General features: G+C 42.3%; 1 protein-coding gene across 41 annotated transcripts in view; it reads left to right on the top strand.

Moving 5' to 3' along the window:
* celf2 (cugbp, Elav-like family member 2) overlaps nt 1-20,034 on the top strand; it is a 236,489-nt gene extending 216,455 nt beyond the window's left edge. For 5 of the 41 annotated variants that reach the window (XM_080291977.1, XM_080291985.1, XM_080291981.1 and 2 more), the window contains 5 exons: nt 6,112-6,246; nt 9,363-9,491; nt 12,017-12,214; nt 14,599-14,742; nt 17,116-17,547. In XM_080291977.1, coding sequence (XP_080148103.1) covers nt 6,112-6,246; nt 9,363-9,491; nt 12,017-12,214; nt 14,599-14,742; nt 17,116-17,243 — 734 coding nt within the window. In that variant the 3' untranslated portion in view covers nt 17,244-17,547. Of the gene's footprint in view, nt 1-6,111; nt 6,247-9,362; nt 9,492-12,016; nt 12,215-14,598; nt 14,743-17,115; nt 17,548-19,363 lie in introns of those variants that run through there. The other 36 variants (XM_026148415.2, XM_080291986.1, XM_080291978.1 and 33 more) reach the window with 15 other exon arrangements.
* Nucleotides 20,035-20,739: the final 705 nt, after the last annotated feature.

The following is a 20,739-nucleotide window of genomic DNA, read 5'->3' as shown; positions in this document are numbered from 1 at the left end:
TATCACTTCATAAAACAAAAAACACTCAGTCAGAGAAGGTCAATCTTTTTAATCATTCTTAACAATAAAACCTCAGTAATACTTGGCTGTGAATGTTGGATCCTAGTATTTATGGGGAGAAATGTAAACCTATATTATTAACTTACATTAACACAAATATTTTCCATGTTGCAACCGGTCTGACATTTGTATGTTTATGTTTTTATGCAAATCAGGCATTTACCCATATAAATATGTGCCTGTTTGCATTTTTTTTCTCAAAACAGAAATTTGAACAGTGCATGAAGTGGAAATACCTTGAACGGCAAATGTCTTTTACTCCCAGCAGACAGAAAAAAGTACATTTTTGGCATGTTTTTGAGTAAAGTGCTCTATAAATGAGGCCCTGAATGACCTATAAGCAGCATAGCATAATTAAACTTCCTCAATAGTTTCCTTACATTAACACAAATATTTTCCATGTTGCAAGCATTCTGAAATTTTATGTTTAAATCTGCAAATTAGGCAATTATCTACCTAAATATGCGCAAATTTCTCCAGACCAGAAAACCGAACTTCAGATAAAACCTGGAAATCTGCTAGAAATAATCAAACATTTTGATTTTATTGGATGCTCTAAACATCAGAGATGTTAGGTAGATGTTAGGCTTAAAGTATGTAAAACTATAATTTTTAATATTTTAGTGTTATTATTTTTAGTATTTACAGGGAGAAATTTTCATTATCGGGAAACTTCCCCAGGTGCTGACTTACATTTGGACAGTTACATGCACATGAGGCATTATCTCATTAAATATGCACTAATCTGCATAATCCTTCAATAGACAAAGCGTAGTCAAATAACAGCCAGTGAAGGTTTTCCAACACGTGAAGACAGGAAATGAAGCGGTATGGGACAGTAATTCTCCTAAGTGAAGCTGCAGCAATAAAAAATGCATATTGTATTAACCCAGTTCTGTATTAATCTAAGCCTTGAGCTCGCCAAGAAGCTCTGCTATTAAATGTTGAACAAGATAAAATCTCTGTATTTAAGAAATATAATTTTTAGGGCTTTAAAATTTGGGTTATTTAAGACTTTCAGGCACTCGTGGATACTCATCATCTCAACTTTCTTCTCTCTTTCCATTAAACTCGTCTCCTCTTTCTTGCTTTTTTATTTTAAGCCTCCTTTTTGCAGATTCTCCCCCACCTCCCACCCTCCTCACTCACAGTTTCTTCATCTCCCCTTTACGCCTCCCTCCAGCCTTCGCACTCCGACTGTTCTGCACTCCTTTGGTTCGCTTTCTTCGCGAGGTGTCAGCTTTTAATTGTATGTTGTTTAGCGCGCATAAAGAAACTGCCAAAGGATCCGAGCGTGATAAGACTTTTTTAAAGTGGCGAGCCCCGTCTTGTCTCCTCTCGTGTTCTGTCACGTTCCCCTGAGTTGCAGTGCCTCGCAGTTTCCCCGCAGCTGTTTAAATTTTTCTGCCGTTGGGCTCAAACATACATTTTCCTTTCGAATATACACTCACGCTGACAAACAGGCTTTAGGATTTGGAGCGGCGAGTGAGTAACGGTGTCTGAATCTGGAGATCTGTTGGTCCTCCATCTGCGATGCGGAGCGCGAGAAGGGAGAGGGAGCGAGTATTAGTGATTGGCAGGAGATGTGAGACAGCTGAATGACATCTGGTCCCAGTCTTTAACACGAGGAGCTGCAGAGCTGAGAGGCTTCAATTACACCAATGAGCATTCAATTAGATGCAGCCAACGGCAGCCTGGTGCAGGCCGGTGCTGCCATACAAGCTGCAGGGAGCGCACACGCACACACGTGCATCCCTGCACACATATGTACTCACACACTCGCGAACCATCTGGCCGGCCCTGAAACCCCGGCCCCAATGTGGAAAATAGAATGAATTTGTCTCATACGATCTCTCTTTCTTTGTCTCCGCTTTATTCCTCTCTAGCCCAGTTATTTTTTATCTCTTGGCCTGCTCCTTTTCTCTCATAACTGGCTTGAAAATAAATGCTGGTTCAATGAGGGTGACTGTCTTCGACAAATGCAAGTAAGAATGGGTGTAGAAAAGAAGAAAAAAGGCAGAAAAGAGGTTGCAATGAGTGCAAAAGATAGAGACAAAAGGGAGCTGCTGGAATTGTCTTTGTCATCGACTGAGGGAGAGAAAAGAAAGGCTGGAAAAATGGACCAGGAAAAGGGTTGGTGGGAAATGAGGTACTGAAAAGCTAAAAATGTAGACGAGGGAGGAAAAGGCCAGTACGAAAATTGGGAAGTAGGGAAAAGGAAGATAAGAAATGGGCAAGTAGGGAAAGATAGCTGAAGGGGTCAGGATATAGGAAAGAAGGGAGAGCAATGAAGCAGAGAAGGGAAAGGAAAATGTAAAGCAAGAATAGGGAGGAAATTAAAAAGCAAGGAAAGTAGGAAATGAAAGCGAGGAAAAGAAGAGGGAATAAAAGGAAAAAATGTGGAAAAGATGAGGAAACGAAAGAATAAGAAAATGAAAGTTAAAGAAGCAGAAACATACATAAGAACCAAAGTAGAGAAGAAGAAAGTAAATCAAGGGCAGAAAAAGGAAAATGACAATGATGGAAAGATGAGGAAAGAAAAAAGTGGAAAGGAAAGGAGGAAACAAACGAAGGTGGGGGGAAAAAGCGCAGCGAAGGTAAAAGTGAAGTGATTCTCTACAATGACCATTTATTAGCATTGTAAACACACTCGAGCGTGTTTGTGGATCTCTGCCTCACACATAGAGAAGGAGGAGGTCTGCAAAATAAAAACATGCTTTCGATTATAATAAAGAGGTATGAATGAGAGCTCTTGTAAACAGCCTTCCCTCTGTGTTACCTGCTCCGTGGAGTCAGAAATGAGATCTAGCAGCAGCGCTGAAACCACATATCTCCTCGCTCATGTGGCGCATTGTCTGCCTTATCTGGAAAAACAACACTGTTTGAATTAGGCTGGAGCGTGCGTTTCATGGGATGCGATAGAAAGAGCGGCGGCGGTTTTTATCCCCACCTTTGCGCAGAAGTAGAAATCCATTTCGGGTTGTGATGTACGACGGAAAATTGGAGAAAATCGCTTTGCAAACGAGATTGGTTTTGGCTTCGGTGTAAGTAAGCGCAGATGAGTGGGGGAAAAACTCAGATGCGTGCAGAGGCACACTCGCGCGCTTGGTGTCTTTAGCTTTGTTTACACACACACAACACACACACTTCCTGCTGCAGCACCTCGATATCTGTCGTCATTGGCTGCGTTCAATTTGACTGTCTGGGTGAAGGATATCTTTGTAGAACCTCTAAGCATTCACCACGGTGTCAAACAAGATGGATTTTCTTCATGGTGTCTTGTTCGTGTGTGTCTTATTTGTATCCGTGTGCAAGAGTGTGTGTGTGTGCGTGTAATCTCATGGTACGGTATATACACGCAAACTGTATATACGACGCATACACCTCACATTGACAGTGTCCACCCTTTTAACACGAGGCAGAGGAAGCATCTCTGTGGTAAGACCTTTACTTTCTGCTCTGATGACTGTTTGCTTTCGGAGGTTTTGTACTCACACACACTCACACTAACACACACACACGCGCGTATTTGTGGAGTGAGGTGAAAGGTTGAGTTGTGCTCACAGACAGTGTTTTATAGCCTCTGCTTCGCCATCATTTAGGCGTTGGCACATAGGCATTAATTATGCTTAAGTACAGGCCGTATGCTTAATGCCAGAAAGAAGATTAACAATGAGGAGAGTTCAGCCTTCAGGGGTCCCTGAAATAGAGGGTGACTGCTGAAAGGGAGAGGGCTTTAATATTTAGTTTAAAGGGGAAGGCTTCAATCATTTGGCATCACATAGGGGCCAGCCGTAGACTGCATAATGTCCAGGTACTCTAAACGGTCATTGTTTGTAATAGCCAGCAGGGAGTGACTCATCTAGTAAAGTCTAATGGAAACTTACTTCTCATTCGATTTATGATCTCAGTAAATACTTTCCGCTGGAATTTATGGCCTCAATCAGTAGTTTTAACGCCACAGTCACATTAGGGAAAATAGGGGTTGCATGACCAAAATTATTGGGACAGTATGTCATGAACTTGAAGTTTTATTGCCTCTGAAATGGTGCCTTCAAAGAAGCAGACCAAGCCTTGGCAGCACTCGCAGCCAGGTGCCATCCTCCAAGCGACTTTGGTGCATCAGGACGGCGATAAAGCAGAAACAAGACGGACTCTGTCTGCTTTGAATTAGGTCGAGTTGACAATTAAAATTGCAATCTTGCCACTTGCATTCAGAGAAAGTCACATTAACTACTGAACCTTGGAGAAACAGAAATGGTTCCAGATATAGTGACGTAGTTGCTCAAGGACGGTGATTCAACTGCGCGATGACGTAGGCGCTCAGTAACCTTACCTTAAGAGTCCACTACTGCAAAAAATATATATATATTGCAGGCAAGTTGCACAGACTGACTCAGATTGATTGCAACATGTTGACGATCGGCTATATTAGATGACAGTTATTTCCACACCTTTAAAGTGAATGCAGTCAGTTCAATCAGACCATGATCATTTGGAGACCAGTTACCTCCCACCAGAGGGTGAGGATGTTGCACATCTGGGCGACCAGTTGATTCCAACAACTGCTTGAACTCAGTCACCAAATTCCCAGATTTTCCGTAGCCGCAGTGAGTTTGCGGTCCTCATTTTTCCCTCTACTGTGACTGAGCCGTAAGTCAAATTTAATAAAACATGATGATAATTTTCTCAATTCTGGTCCCACTCTTAGTTACAGTGAATATAAAATAAAGCAGGGGCTTCTTTTCATTGACAGTATAAGCATAAGAGTATAAGCAACGTGTCTCCTCTTGTTTTCTACTTCTTAACCCTCCTGAGACCCTCACACATCCTCACACGGGGTCATTATATTTATGCTTTTCTATAAATTCGAAGTGTTTTGTACCTTGTGACAATGATGAATTTATAATGTACCATAAACCCACTGTCCCCATGCAAGGTTGTACTTTTTAAACATTATTTGAAAGACGATGGTCCACCTAATCCCAAATAGCTCAGAAAAATTAAAAATAGGTCCCAACAAGAGCTCCAGCCTCAGGAGGATGATGGGACTTCATCCAGATTTTTATATTTGAAGTCTCTGAGCCCAGCTGATATGAATACACCCATATGTTTAGTCTTTCTTTGGCCCTTAACTCAATTCAGTGTCATGTTTACTAATTTACTTAAAAACTGAACTTTTAGCTTTTAAGGATTCATTGACTCTCACATTAAGTGCCTATTTTGATCGTTTAAATGGCATTTTGGCAATTTGCTGGTGCAAAAATAGTTTTGTGTTCTGTTTTTTGCATAAACGTAAGAGTTTTATGGGCTTTTTCCACATCTGCACCTTGATACCTGCAAACTATCAAACAAACTGGTACAGGTTGACATCAGTCAACAAGGCCGATATAGGCCAGTTCCAATGTGTGGTGCCCTTTAGTTTCATCCTCTGAACTACAATATCATAAAAGCTCCCATCATTACCCTGTGATATAGATGTGATGGTCTTTGTTGAGCTGGCAGACATTTATTTATAGAAGCATGAGTTAGCTGAGCAGACTCGGAGCTCTTGTTGAATCTAAAGTGGTATAATTGGCTAAAAAGCCCATATAAGCACTGTAGGAAGGTTAGTTTCCTCCTGCATTGTCTGAGCCCTCTCCGCTGAGCTTTAATGCTTCTTGAATATAAAAAAATATATAACATTAACTAAATCGCTGAGATGATTTCTTCCTCCGGAGCAGCTCCGCCTCAGAGAAACGCGCCAAACCTAAAACACTGCAACAGCTGCTTTTTACTGATTCAGACACTTTGGGGACTTATTAGCAAAATCAGCTTCTGTAGTGTTTGCCTGCACACGCTACAGATTCTTCACAAAGACCTCAAATAAAGAGCATTTCAAGGTTTACATGTGCAGGATATCCACACACTCCACTGCTGTACACCTCCGGACGCCCAGCAGCTAACGTGTGTTCAGTGCTGTCCTCTGGTACGCTGTCCCGGTCCAGCCAGGCGACCCAGCCACGCCTCAGCCCCAGGTTTGACACCACCCTCTCTGGCTCCTCTCTCCAGGTATGAGTGCTCTGCAGTTGCAGAACCTGGCCACTTTAGCGGCGGCAGCGGCGGCGGCCCAAAACTCAGCCAGCCCCTCCACCGCAAACCCCCTGTCCTCCAACGCCGCCTCCCTGGGAGCGTTGGCCAGCCCAGGTAACGCCACAGCCACTCAGGTTGGGGGGTCCAGCGCCGGGGGAGGGTGGAGGGCCCGACGCCTGCCTGCGTCCTTCGCTCTCCATCGTTACCATTGCCACTGTTGTCGTCCCACGATCCCCGCCGCATCATCACCGACACCATTACTGCCGAAACATCCTCATTGTTTGGATCCCCGTCAGTGTTGTTGACCTTCTTTCTGGCACATTCCCATGGTGTGTGTATGTGTGTGTGTCCACATTCATATCAAGACAGACACCATGCTGTGTTACTCACCCGCTGCCTGCCTGCCTCACCTCCCTCACCATGTCGCCCCACAGCCATGCCATCCTGTGATACACATGCGCTGTCCATGGTGCGCTCGCATGTATGTGCGTTTTCGTGCTTAAGTGTTCCCGTCAGGTTTAGACCTATGTGTGTTTCTTCCGTCCTATTTTTGGTCGATTTCTTTGTTCATGCCTCACCTCACCAGCTCTGGAGACATTGTAGAAACTTTTTAGAGCAGCAGACTGGTTTTCTTTCCCAGCGGACGGCGTTTGTTTGTGTTGTTTCTGTGTTCATAGCTGTGGGTTTTAAAAACCTCCTGAACCCGGCTAAGGTTAAATATCATCACCTTCAGACTCCCCCCTCCTACCTCTTCTTCATTCTCACTCGCGCTGCCCCTCCTCCTCTCCTCTCCTCTCCTTGTGTTCCTTCTCGTTGCCCTCGTCTTTTCCTGCTGCCCCGCTTTTGACAAGCTCCCTGTTTCTGCTCCGTCATCCTCCCCTCTCATGTCGGCTCGGCCTCGCTCCAGCAGCCGTGGTTTTGCTGTCTCTTTTGGTGCGCACTCCCAACAGAGCATGAATATGAAAAACTACCCCCCGTCTCCTCCCTCGTTAACACTTGCGCCTCTTCATCCCACTTCCTGCCTTCACCGAGCTGATCTGCGCTTGGCGTGAACGCCCGTTCTCGTCTCGTTCTCGCCATACTTTTCACCTTCTCTCTTTTATTCCCGCCTGTGTCTCCCTCCTTCTTCTTCTTCTTCTTCTTCTCTCTCTCTCTGAATGTCAGTCCAACCTTGAATAGTACGCACTCAGGCTGAGCCGCTCTTTGTGAATGAGTGGCGGCATATACTGCATGAAACTGAAAACGTCACGCCAGTTTTGATAAATATAGACAGTTCTGCATGGAGACAGGCCGTGTGCTGACATTACGCTTCCTTTTACCGCAACATTTCTTAACGTGTTCAGCCGCAGTCCTGCTTTGTTGGCATCGCTTTCATGAAAACAAGGGTAAATTAATACTTTTTTAAGAAATTGTTTTTGTTCTAAGCAGAATGAGATCGAAGGCTTTGTGCACCACATTTCCCTACCCACCCCATCCTACCTGTCCACCAGTTTGTCCACACATTTGCCATCACTGCGTGTTCAGGTGTATGTGTGCGTGAGTTTGCGTCCAGCTGTGGTCTATTCATCCATCGCCCGTTGGCTGTTTTTGTGTGTTTCAGTTGATTTAAAATAAAACCAGGGAAAAGTCATTTAATTATAGTCCACATTTCTGAGGTTTGACTGTTATATGCATTCTGTGCATATCTGTGCTTCTTTGGATTGTCCTTATGTTTATGTAATGCTCTTACAGCATTACCTCGATTGCAGCAATCCTGCAGTATACTTGCTTTGGTGCACAACATACCATGCAGAATTCTGTTATCATCTCCATACACTTCTATAGATTAATATATTTAAGGTCAAGGTGCCACTGCTTGTTTGGTAAAGGTTAATTAAAGGTGCCACTTGTAGCATGTTTAAGCATCAGTATAGCATCAGATCAAACACTCATAAAGGAACGGTGCAACTATGAGGAGAATTGGTTTTATTAAGATCTTTTCTGCCTTGAACCGTGGTGCTTCTTGTCAGAGAGATGCTCCCTTTTCTCCATTCACACCGCCTGAACTCGAGAGATAAACAAATTGTGAAGTGATTTCTCCATCAGCCTCTCGGCATTCATCGTCGCCACGAGCTCACAAAGCTTTTTTCTCTTTGCCCGTTGAAGAAAGGAGTCTCGGTCTCAAATTGAGAAAAAAAAATATGCACAGAAACATCTGCAAACCTGCATTTGCAAGAATAAGTTAGTCATATTAATTCCTCTAAAAGACAGAAGAAGAAAAAAACGAAGGACAATCAAGCCACAGCTCCTTCCTCGTCACTGATTTGCATTACATGAAGGTGCCTCCTTGTCAGTTCCTACTGCTAGCAAAAAGCTGCAGTGTAGAGAACGCACTGTGAAGGAGCTGAAGCCAAGTTTTAATATGCTGTCAAAGCAGGAAATTGAGCCCTTCAGGAGACACTACAGCACGAGGAGCCCGACATGTCTAACAAGCATTCTGTCCTGGCAAGTCCAATTTCCAAATGTTAGTTTTAGGTTATTGTAGTTTTTTAGTTAGACTAAAGAATTTCAGCAGCTTCTTCAGCCCCAGGTTGCACATTGTGGGGCAAAACGTTTTTCTCTCAAGTGGGGTTCAAATTAAAGCTTTGTTTTAGAAGTTTGGTTCATCGCTCACTCACACACACACATTACCTGCTGATAATGCAACTTCTGCATGCGTGTCCATTTCACGTTTTTTGGGAGAGACAAAGCCTGAACTGGACAGCATTTTTAGTCTCTTGATGCCAAACCAGTGCCTGTTTTTTTGTTGTTGTTTTTTACCTTTTACTCTATGTAGTTCATGTCTAGAAGTAGTAAATGTTTAGGCTCAGTAATGACCGATTATTGTGATTCAGCTTGCCACCAAGTTTCAAGAAACTGAAGCGTGCAGCCATTAAAGAGATGAACTTAGAGGAAGTAATCTGAGCCAGCTCCCTTTGGTCTGTGTAGCACATCTCTTTCCAAATTCTTTGTCATCACTGTCTGTGATAAATGCACCAAAAGCTGATGCTAATTTGCTACAATGGAGCACTTACTGTTTGCTTTAAATGAAGATCAAGCTATGCAAAAGCCTGAACCTCTACACAAGGAACCTTGTTGCTTTGTTTTCTATATGTTTATGTAACATGTCCACTTCTTTTGTCTCCTATTCTCCCTCTTCACCTCTGTCCTTATCCCTCCTCCTCCTCCTTCTCCTCCTCCTCTTCCCCCAGCAGCGGGCACCACAGCCAGCTCCAACGCTGGCGCCATGAACTCTCTGACCTCTCTGGGCACCCTGCAGGGCCTGGCAGGAGCAACTGTGGGCCTGAACAACATTAATGCACTAGCAGGTAGCGTTAACAGTGAGTATTCACCCTGCCATCAGCCACTCCACCTCCACCTCTGATCATACACAACCAACGGCGACATCACAACCGCAAAGCCTGTGAGTCAGTGCAGAGAGACGTAGCCGCAGCTGTCGGGGGGGTTGACTCAAATGGGGTTTCTGATGACTTTGAATGATTCACTTGTACGTTAAACAAACTCTGCATTTAAATCTGCTGGAACCAAGAATGTGCAGATTTGGTAGTAGGAGTAAAATGCATGCCAAAGAAAATCAATATTTAATCTCATTGAACGAAGAACGAGTATATCAAAAATCCATACGTTTGTCCAACTCTAATGCGAACGGCTATTCCTAAGTATACAAATATCAGAAATGTTGAAACTGACTATCACCATGCATCACTTGGCCTTCTTCTGAAACAGAAAAAAGACAGCGTGATGCTTCGGTATTCCCGCTTTTGCTAAAATTCCCAGAGTTTGGTTCCTCCCGTCGTCTCTCTGTGTCTCAGTTTGACTTAAAAAATAAATGGTTGTTCCTCTTTTAAAGACGGCTACTGCATAAAATCACCTGCCAACACATATTTCATCCATTCCTCCACTCATCTCTTCATCCGCTTCCTGGTTGTGTCCCGGGTTGTGCTTGCTGTAAGAGTGCCGGTGTGCCATCCTGGCGTAGTTGGCGTGCTGCTCGTTGCCTAACAAAGGCTGTCGCTGTGTCATCGTTTCACATCGTGTTGGATTTGTTGTGTCACTGTTGTGTTTTCTGTTGTTTCCGCAAAGCGGTTTGGACAAGTTGCACGGGGGGCTAAAGGCCAAAATTGTAATTCTTCCTTTGGTTAGCTGCCAATTTCACATTTACTGTTATGTAAATGTTGTAATTGTACCCTCACAATGCAGTTCTATCAATTTTCCTGGCTGGTAAATACAAATCTTTTCAATGTCATGCCAAAAATATAAAAGGTAGATGTGTTGTGTTAGAATTTAACACAAAACAAACTCAAATTTGATCATTTAAATGTCAAAAGGAGAAACCGCAATTTTTTTCAGGCTGCTGTCACGCTAGGAAATACAATATTTGATCATTTTGTTGCACAAGAGGGCCCAAAAAGGCTGTTTTTGTCCCAATAATAAAAGCTAAATAAGACTCTTTTTTTTTTTTCTTTCTTCGAAGTAAAAAAAAAATAGTCTAATTTGCTGTCAAAGCATTAACACAGCTGGGTGGTTCATTAATCCATTTTAAGTTTAAGCGAGTCACACACATGTTTCTTTCCACATGTGGATCGTATCGACCGCACGGCCGCCCTGTGTGGCGTTCTGGCATCTGCCGAGCCGTGTGGTGCGCGTCCTGCCTTTGACCTCCGGGGAGACGGGGCTGGGATCTTAATCAGAGCTGTTATGACAGCAGAGATCCTGTACAACCAGCCTCTTCCACCACATTATTCTCCCCTGACCTTTACCGCTCTTCGGTTCGACTAGCTGTGTCCGCTGTGTAAATTATATATGCGTCTACTCGAGCGCACGCAGGTACAAAAACACAGAACATGTCTAAACACACACACACACACACGTGCTCGTCCTTCTGAGCCGAATGGGTCGCTTTCATTTTGCATCCCATTTTGTCCTCACTAACCCTTCTCTCCTCTTAGCGCATCCTTCCTCCCACTCACCCACCCACCACCAACAACCGCCCTCATTTAAACACATCTAGGCCTTAATTGAATTGCAAAGGTCACTGGTGCAATTATTCCTGAATAAATGAGTGACCTATAATCCAGAGCGCCGCGGTGATAATTTATTTCACTGTGTCTGACGGCGAGGCGACAGGACGCCGAGCCAGTGTCAGACCCCCTCTGACAAGTTGCCCTCCGTTGTGATATTAAGCCGTTACATGCAGCTAATGAGTGTTACTGCTGTGTTCCTTCACTTTTTAAAATCGCCACGCTCCCCTCCCCTCCCCGCCTACCCTTTACGCGCCGCGTGCCTGTCTTCACCCCTAAAGAGAGCCGTCACGGGCAGGAAAAGCACACATGATCGCACCCCAGTATTTGTTTAACAACGCCACTTTGAATGAAGCGAAAGATAATTTTTCATCTTCTTTTTATTTTATTTATTTATTTTTGTCGTTCCGTCGACGCTGCTGTGGTCTCCGAGTGTGTTTCTGTGTGTGCGCATGCAGCGCTGCATGCTTTTTACTCCGAGATACCCGTGCAGCTCTGGCTGTCATCAGCTTCCTTCATACTTTAACGTGTTTAAATGAATCCTCTGTGTGTGTCCTGTGCTTGTATGTGTTCGTCCTTTGTGTTTTCTTGTCACACGGTTGGTCCTCTGTTTGTTTGTGCGTGTGTGTGTGTGCGTGTCGATGTGAGTGCAATTTACAGTATGGTCCAGCGTAGCTGTCGGTGTTTGTGTGTTGTGTGTCTCGTGTCCTGTATGTTCTTGTGGGTGTGTGTGTGTGTATGTGTGGTTAAAAAACACAACCTTCAGTGGGAGCGCTAATGAGTAAGTGCACTCTTCTTTCTTTATTGTTGGGTTTTATGTAAAGTTGCTCAAATGCTCTCAGGTATGGCGGCTCTAAACGGAGGCCTGGGCGGCGCAGGGCTCACCAACGGGACGGCAGGCACCATGGACGCGCTGACGCAGGCTTACTCAGGGATCCAGCAGTACGCCGCCGCAGCGCTGCCCACCCTCTACAGCCAGTCCCTGCTGCAGCAGCAAGGGGCTGCCGGCAGCCAGAAAGAGGGTCAGTAGCCTAAGGCTGTATGTCTTCACATCAGTGCTGCTCAGTGGGAGTTAGATTTGAGAGTGTTTACAGCAGCAACTTTTTTCCCCTAAACGTGCGTCTCCTCCAGGATTTGCTCTTCAAAAAAGCAAACGGGCATTTAAACTCAGCGCTGAAATCACGAGTAGACTCTATAAAGTTATAGTGTTGTGGTGTAATGTCCTGATAAAATGTTAGTTTTTATCAAGTAATAAAAATCTGTGCTAAAAACATAAAAAATTGGCCTTTTAACTCTTTACCCCTTGAAAGTCTACTAGTTGTAGCCCTTGAAGCTCTTTTCTGAACTGAAAGGTTTCTGTCATAGTTCACGCCTGCTGATAGAACAAAGTGGCAGGGTTTGCATCAGATGTTAGTGGAGAAATCTGGAAACTATTCTCATCGTCGTCAAACCACGACTTTCTTGATACACTATGTTGCCAAACGTATTCGCTTGTCTGCCTTCACATCTCATTCTCAGCTCCAGCTTTTCTGGGAAGGCTTTCCGCAATGTTTGGGAGTGTTTGTGAGAATTTCTGACCATTCTTCAACAAGCACATTTGTGAGCTGTGTCGGGTTGAGGTCAGGACTTTGTGCAAGGCAGTCAAGTTCTTCCACACCTCCTTGCTCATCCATGTATTCGTAGACCTCGCTTTTGTGCACTGGTGCGCAGTCATGTTGGTCAACCCAAACTGTTCATACAAAGATGGGACATGAAATTGTCCCAAAATGTCTTGGTATGCTGAAGCATTAAGAGTTCATTTCACTGGAACTGAGAGGCTCAACTCCTTAAAAGCAATCCCACGCCATAATCGCCCCCAGACAAGTACCGTTCCCCTGGTAACCGCCAAACTTAGAGTCATCCATCATATTGTTAGACAGAGAGGTGTGATCTCAGGCTTGGATGCAGCTGCTCGGCCTTGGAAACCCATTCAATGAAGCTCTGTAAGCACCGTTCTTGAGCTGATCTGAAGACCACATGAAGTTTAGAGGTCTGTAGCGACTGACTCTGCGGAAAGTTGGCGACCTCTGTGCACCATCTGCCTCATCATCTGCTGACCCCACTCTGTTATTTTACATGGTCTAGCACTTCATGGCTGAGTTGCTATCATTACCAATCACTTCCACTTTGTTTGACTTGTTGCATAGGTGTCATCTTATCATGGTACCATGCTGAGCTCCTGAGAGCGACCAATTCTTTCACAGGTGTTTGTAGAAGCCGTTTGGACGCCTAGTTGCTTGATTTTATGCACCTGTGGCCAGGGAGGGGAGTGGAACACCTGAATTCAGTCATTTGGATGAGTGACTGAATACCTTTGGCAACTTAGTGTATATTCTGAGGTTTGAAACTCATAATTGCAAAATAGTCAAATGTTGTCCTAACGTGGGCAAAGAGTTTAAAAAAAATTACTTTTAAAACTAAACAACGTTTCAGTTCATAAAAAAGTTCATCCTCATCTCTTAAAACCAAATTCCTTGTTTTACAACTGGACCAAACCTATTTTTATGTCCTTTATTTCACTTATAATAACTCATTTCACATTGTTTTTGTAGCAAAAAAAAAAGGAGTGTTTAATCAGACCTCTCTTGGATTCTGATCAATACTTTTATTACAACGTCTGAGAGAGAAAATGTGAAAACTGGTCAGCCTGCACATCAGCGCTTCTGCAAAGTGCCGCCGACGTACAGAACCTGGCAGCTGAAGTTAAATTTACCCAAAAGCTTTAGACGACAGCGCTGAATACAAACCAGATGATGAAATGTCTAGTAAAACAAATAGAGCCACATACTGTTTGTTTGTGCACTTCTCATCTCGGCTTGCAGCGAAGATAAATTTGTAAAGAAGCTGTCTTTCTTTGACAGTCCATCCAGGAGTTCAAAACCCCTCAGGGAGAACAAAGATGTGCCAAACACTGGGCTCCCTCGCTGCTTCATTTAGCTGTGGAGAGCATATTAAATGATTCTGAGAGATCTGACCTATTAGAATTATTAGAATGTGCGATAGAGGCTGGGTAGGAGGGCACCCTATGACCCCTCTTAAGAGAGACTACATGCGGCTGAGAGAATGAATAAATCAAAAGCAAAAGAATAGGGAACTACTTTTGTTTGAAGCAAACCAAAATATAATTATTTAGCTGAAAACCAAAAGCTTTCATCTTTGTTGTATTTTCAATACAATTGCAGAATGCTGTTTAAATTCAATAACAAACCCAAGGTCATGGGACATTGTGGGAAGCGGCGTGCTTGTGCCGAGTTCCTATGACGACAGCCACAGTGCAGCGCTCCCTCTGCTGCAGGTTTGCTTAAATGGAAAAACTATACTGACCTCATATCTGCTCTGCATATCCCCCACCCCTCCTCCACCTCAGGTCCTGAAGGTGCCAACCTGTTCATCTACCACCTGCCCCAGGAGTTTGGAGACCAGGACATACTGCAGATGTTCATGCCTTTCGGAAATGTGGTCTCTGCCAAAGTCTTCATCGACAAACAGACAAACCTTAGCAAGTGCTTCGGTACGGCAGCAAAAACCAAAACGCACACAAATGCCTGGAATTATTTCTTTTTCTTGACTGTGTCATAAATCAGGGGCTGGGTTGTTGTTGAAGGGAACAAATCTGAAGGACGGCAAGTTCTGACTGTGCATAAAAGATGGACGTTGTATCAAAGTGCCTTATCTGCATTTCTTCTGATATCAGAAGGGACAGATTTCTTACTTAATACAACATGATGCTCATTTTCTAAATGATGGTCGCGTTTAGGGTTAAAAAAGGCCAGAAAAAAACACAATAAGCCACAGAGCAAGGCTACCTTGGAATTGGATCACATTTTAGTTTGTAAGCATAAAGAAAGCGATTCAAGATTGCCCACTTCAAGGCTTTAAAACAAGGTACAATGAGCTGGTCTGTAGCTACGTTGGTGGCTACAACCATCTTTTATGTACAGTCTGTCAGTGTACAACATGACTGTTGCACTCACATCTAATGTTTTGTTAGACTTTGAATAGCTGTAACTTCAATATTTAAGCAATAATTACAGAGCAATGATTTCTATAAGATCTTATCTGGCTGAGCAACGTACCTGAAAGAGCAAACAATTAGGAAACCTCGCGCTTATCAAAAATAGACAATTTATAAAGTTTTACCCAACTCTACCATCCTTCCCACATGACACAAATGTGGCAGGAGACACTTCTGCTAAAAATAGTGATGATTTCCGGCTCTCATAATCGGCTCATAAAGCCGAAAATGATCAAGTTTTCCACTGGGAGGTTGTCCTCCGATGGCCAGTTTCCAGAACATGTCTGAGCTATTACCAAGAACATTATTTTTTATTGGATCAGCCTTTATTTTTGTGGTGCTTTGCTTCAAGTACCAAAGAAAAGAGAAACATTCATGGCAAGGTTCTTCAGAAAGTTCCTGGAAGTTATTCATTTGGTACTTATTATTATAAGTCCTGACGTAATGCAGATGAATCGCCAACATACACTGCTGACAATTCAAGAGAAGAGCCATCCCACTAATACCTGAATTTACCTGGATTTGAATGAGTCTTAGTAATACTTTAATAGCTCTGTAAACTAAGTGCAAATTTGAGTTGCCGTCTCAAACCATTGTGTCTATCTTCTATAAGTAATTCATATTTACACAGTTATTTCCAGGGAACTTTAGAAGGAACTGTTAGGGAATTGCATGAAAAGCTTGACAAAGAAGAATTCAGTGCCTCCTTTCCATCTGGATTGACGTTTTCCTTACTGGTATGTTTTTGTGTGTGTGTTTTTTTTTTTAAATACTAGAGTAAATCCAGGGCAAATACCGTGTAGATTTGCATTTGTATGGAAATCAAAACCTAAATATTACACATATCCAATCCACAAGCAGCAACTAAGGAAAACAGAACTAAATCAAGCATGGATCCAGGAAAAAACTACCGTCTGGTACTTGTCAGAAAATGGTTTGCGGGGATGGATGTGAGACAAGCGAGACGAGGAGTTTACTGTCAGCTTCAGAGGTTGCAGATATTACAGGGGGAAGGGAAGCGTTAGCGTAAACAAAAATGACTTTTTGCGGAGAAGATAGAAAAATAAATCTTAGTATATACCACAGTCCGCACCAAAACCTTTAATTTTACTTTTTTAATCAAAAGTGGCCTTTGCCAAAGTAAATCTGTGCTTTAATGCTACCTACAATCTGTTTGTTTGTTTGTTGCTGTAGTCTCTTATTATTTTGTTGATGCAACGAACGAACATCCCTTAGGCCATCATTACAGTTTAATCTTGTCTTATTGTGTACCCGGAGTGTTTTTAAACATATCAAAGACCCAGAAACAAGGTAAGGATGCCTTGTGAAGTATTTTTGTCATGCAAGAACTCGAGAACAAGGCGACACTGTAGCTTTAAATTGATACCATAGATGCATCTAGTAAAAATCTCACACAAGTTAAAATCAGTGACATCGATCTCAAGGTCAGAGCAAGTTTTCTGAAAATCGAATGTGATAACTTGAGAACAAGGCGATGTAGGATTTATGCAGGTAAGATCACAGCAACAGTTGCCTCAAGGCAACTGACACTGTAAGGAAAAGACCCTACAACATTAGGTAGAAACCCCAACAATCAGATGACTACTTTTAAACAAAGAGTTGGTGACAATGGGAAGGAAAAACTCCCTTTTAACAGGAAGAAACCGAGCACACAACCAGGTTCAGGGAGGGGCAGCCTTCTGCCATGGCCGGTTGGGGATGAAGTAGGCCAATGTTAGGCTGCTTGAAAGTCTGACTCAATAATGTTTTAAAAGCCTTCTTGTTGTTATTTTAATACAGTTTCTTCACAACTGACCTTCTTCTAACTTTTCCTCTAACCGTCCACTTTTCTCTTGCGCCCCCTCACAGGCTTCGTCAGCTACGACAATCCAGTGTCGGCACAGGCAGCCATCCAGGCCATGAACGGCTTCCAGATTGGCATGAAGCGGCTGAAGGTGCAGCTGAAGCGCTCCAAGAACGACAGCAAACCGTACTGATCTTAGCACTAGGGTCTATCTGCTCCCCATGTTAGCACTGCTAGGGTAAGTCCCCCCACAGAAAAAAACAACAAAAATGATGAAAATGAAAAAAAAAACCGCAAACCGAGCCACGACCTCTCTACACAGGGACTCGGGGGTGAGGGTTCAAGGGAGGGGATGTGGGAGGGAGGGGGAGACGACCTACAACCACCCTGAGGGAGACACACGCCTTGTTTTCTTTCTTTTTTTTTTCCTTCTTTTTTTTTCTTGCTTTTTTGGAGACTCTTATGTTCAAGTATTATTATTTATTACAGTTTTTTTTGACACACATGAACGCTTCCATTACCACCATTACTTTGTGCAATTTTTTCTTTCTTTTTTTTAATAATAATGGAAGAAAGTAGCTTTTTTTTCCGATTTTTTGCTTCGCAGGTATTTAAAACTTTTCTCGGTGATTATTTATACTTTTTTCAGGACAGACGTAAAGACAAAGGAGCCATGAAGATTTTTTTATTTCCTCTCTCTCATTATGAACCTGAGGCCTGGTGAATGGTTCATTATTACTTTTTTTTCTTTTTTTTTACTACTTTTTAAAAAAAAAATTTTGACGCGCACGCCGATATGCACATTCGACCTTTGACCTCCGCGGTGTTGGTTGCAGGCCGCCGCTGCTTCTCCAAAAACCCCTCTACGCCTGCTGGCAACCCGGGAGCAAAGGCTGCAAAACTTTTAGTGGCCTCTTTTACAGTATAGTCAGTGGTAACATCAACCTGCCGTACAGTTACAGTCTACCGCCGCAGGAAGGAAAACAAACACGCATACTCCAGCTTTTATTTATGTGAAAATTTTAAAAAAAGAAGAATTTTTTTATTTCTCAAAGGTAAAAATGAATAATTAGTAAACACATTTCTGGGTCAGATCACATTGGTCTTTGTTGTGAAAGAGATATTACAGCATGTAGAGCATTTTCAAAATAACATCCAGAATTTGATGAAGGCTATGACAATGCTATTACTACTACTAATAATAAAAGAGTTTATGGGTTAAGGGGGTAAACTGAAAATACTTGATGTTTGTTTGAAAGATTAAAAAAAATAATTCAAAGTACAGAAAGCCACAGGCCTGTAAATTTTATTTGTAAAAAAAGCAGTTCTATTTTTATACAGCATTTTTACTGCCTCAGATTTAAAAGAAAAAGGATTTTATTTATTGCCTATCGTTAAGTTATTGGACTCCTATAAAGTATACAGCATCATTATAAAGTAGACCCTTGTGGAGAAGTCTCGTGGAATTGGGTTCTCTGGTGTTTTTTTGGTGTTTTTTTTTAGTGCAGAAAACCACAGTCACCAAAACATTTCGCCGCCATTCGACGCCCCTCCCACCAGCACCACCACCACCACCACACTCCTCTCTGTGCTGTTCACCCACCCACCCATCTATCCATCCATCTCTCTCTCTTATTACCACTCTCTCCCTCTCTCCATCCATAGTGGGACTACTTCTTTCACTTGTCGAATTTCAACCTTTTTCCTTGCGTTTTTTTTTAAAATTTCATAATTTTTTTGTTTGTTTTGAGTGGTTTTTTTGTTTGTTTTGAGTGTTTTTTTGTTTGTTCGTAGCCCCTCCTTTACCTGCCGACTTTTACAAAGATCTGAAAGCAGAAAGGAACGAGTTAAAAGAACCTCCCCACCCGTTCCCCGTCTTAAAAAAAAAAAATTCTCCCAAATGAACATCCATCCGGGATCTGATGGATAGCGCTTTGGGTGCTCCTTTGTTTATTTCTTGTTGTTTTTTGTGTGTGCGCGTACGTACGAATGAGTGAACGTGTGTTGTTGCTTGTTAGTATATAGACTTGAAACATCAATATCATTTTATATTACTAAAAAAACCCAAGAAAAAACAGATTTAAAGCTAAAATATTTGCAGATGAAATCAGTGAGTGGTGTTGCTGTTCTGCTGTTTTGCATTGTTGTTCGTTTGTTGTTGTTTGCTGTTTGTTGTTGTTGTTTCTCCTTTATTTAATTATTTTTCATTTTATTTTATTTTTTTACATAAAAAAAGAAATGCTGTAGTGGTGTGGTGCTCTGGCTCTCTGTGTGTAACTCTCTCCTCTCCCGTTTTTTCTTTCCCCCTTTTAGAACAACCCATCTCCATGCCTGTTAGCTCATCGTTTGCCTAGCATGTCTCCGTGGTGTCGAAAAAAACACAAAACTTTAAACAAAAACAAACAAACAAAAAATACCCACCAAAAAAAAAGTGCCATCGTCCTCCTCCTCCTCCCCCGTCATTGTTTTTTCTGATGTCTTTTCCGAGCTCACCTGATCATAACCTGGTTCTCCTCCTCCTCCGCCACCGCCGTCTACTGACCTTTTTTGAACTTTTAGCTTTTTTGGACTTTTTTTTTTGTTTGCTTTTTGGTCTTTTTATGTTTTTTTGTTGTTTTGTTTTTGGTTGTTGGTTTTTTTTTTGTTTTTTTGCATGTGACCTCATTTGGATCTGTTTTCCGGGAGGGTTTCAGGGAGGGAGGGAGGGAGGCGATAAGGGAGGTGTGGGTAAATGAATCAATGTGAACAACAACAAGCTGCATTCGTATGAAAAACAACAAAAAAAAAAGACTGAGATTTTTATGGATAAAAAATGTTCCTTTTTTTCTTTTTGAGAAAAAACAACAACCTGTGGCAAAGTGATTTCCATACAGTGTCTTTTTCTTTTGTTTCTTCTTCTTTTCTTCTTTATTGTTGTTATTATTATGTCAGTTCCTTTTCCTTCCTTCTTCATTTAAAGTAAACTTGAAAGTTCACAACAGGAATTGGCGCGTCTTCTTGCTTCTGGTGCCGATGGAGAGGAGAAAAAAAAAAACACACAAAAAACACACACAAAAAAAGCCACAAGAGCGCGGGCCAGAAGCAGTCGGCGTCAGTTTCTCTGAGAAATAAGACTACTTCCAAACAGTTTTGAATAAAAACTGTCTGATCAATATTAGACTCTCTCAGAGCTCTCTAATGGTTTTTACATTTTTCAGGCAGTGTAAAGTTTTTTGATAAGGCCATTTTAAGTGGCTCTGTTTCTCATTCAAAGTCTATATATAGAACCACTTTTTTCTAGAGTAGTTTAAAGGTAAAAATAAAAAAACGACATTTGCCCTGTTTGGGGGGGAGAAATGCTACCTACTTGTGTCACCTTTTGCTGAACTGACTCACAGATAGACAATCCGTGGTTTAAATGCACATGATGAAATGACCTATATTTTCTACTGTTTAAATGTATAGAGGAAAAAAAATACTACGATACCTGTAACCCGCGTTAACGTCGGTGCTTCTCGTGAGTTTAGTTGTGGTTTCATCACAAGTCTAACGGTCTTAAATGTCTCATGTTTTTCAAGAGAAGACTAAAAAAAATCAGTTTACTTGAACAATAGACAAAGCCTTTCATATTACTATAACAGTTACTTTGTTTTTTATTATAATTTTCTTCTTCTTTTTTTTAAGGAGTCCCTATTTGCTAAATTTCCTGT

Source organism: Astatotilapia calliptera, chromosome 17, assembly GCF_964374335.1.
Source record: "Astatotilapia calliptera chromosome 17, fAstCal68.1, whole genome shotgun sequence".
Taxonomy (NCBI): Eukaryota; Metazoa; Chordata; class Actinopteri; order Cichliformes; family Cichlidae; genus Astatotilapia; species Astatotilapia calliptera.
The sequence above is the reverse complement of the archived record's forward strand: the minus strand, read 5'-3'. Positions and strand labels throughout refer to the sequence as shown.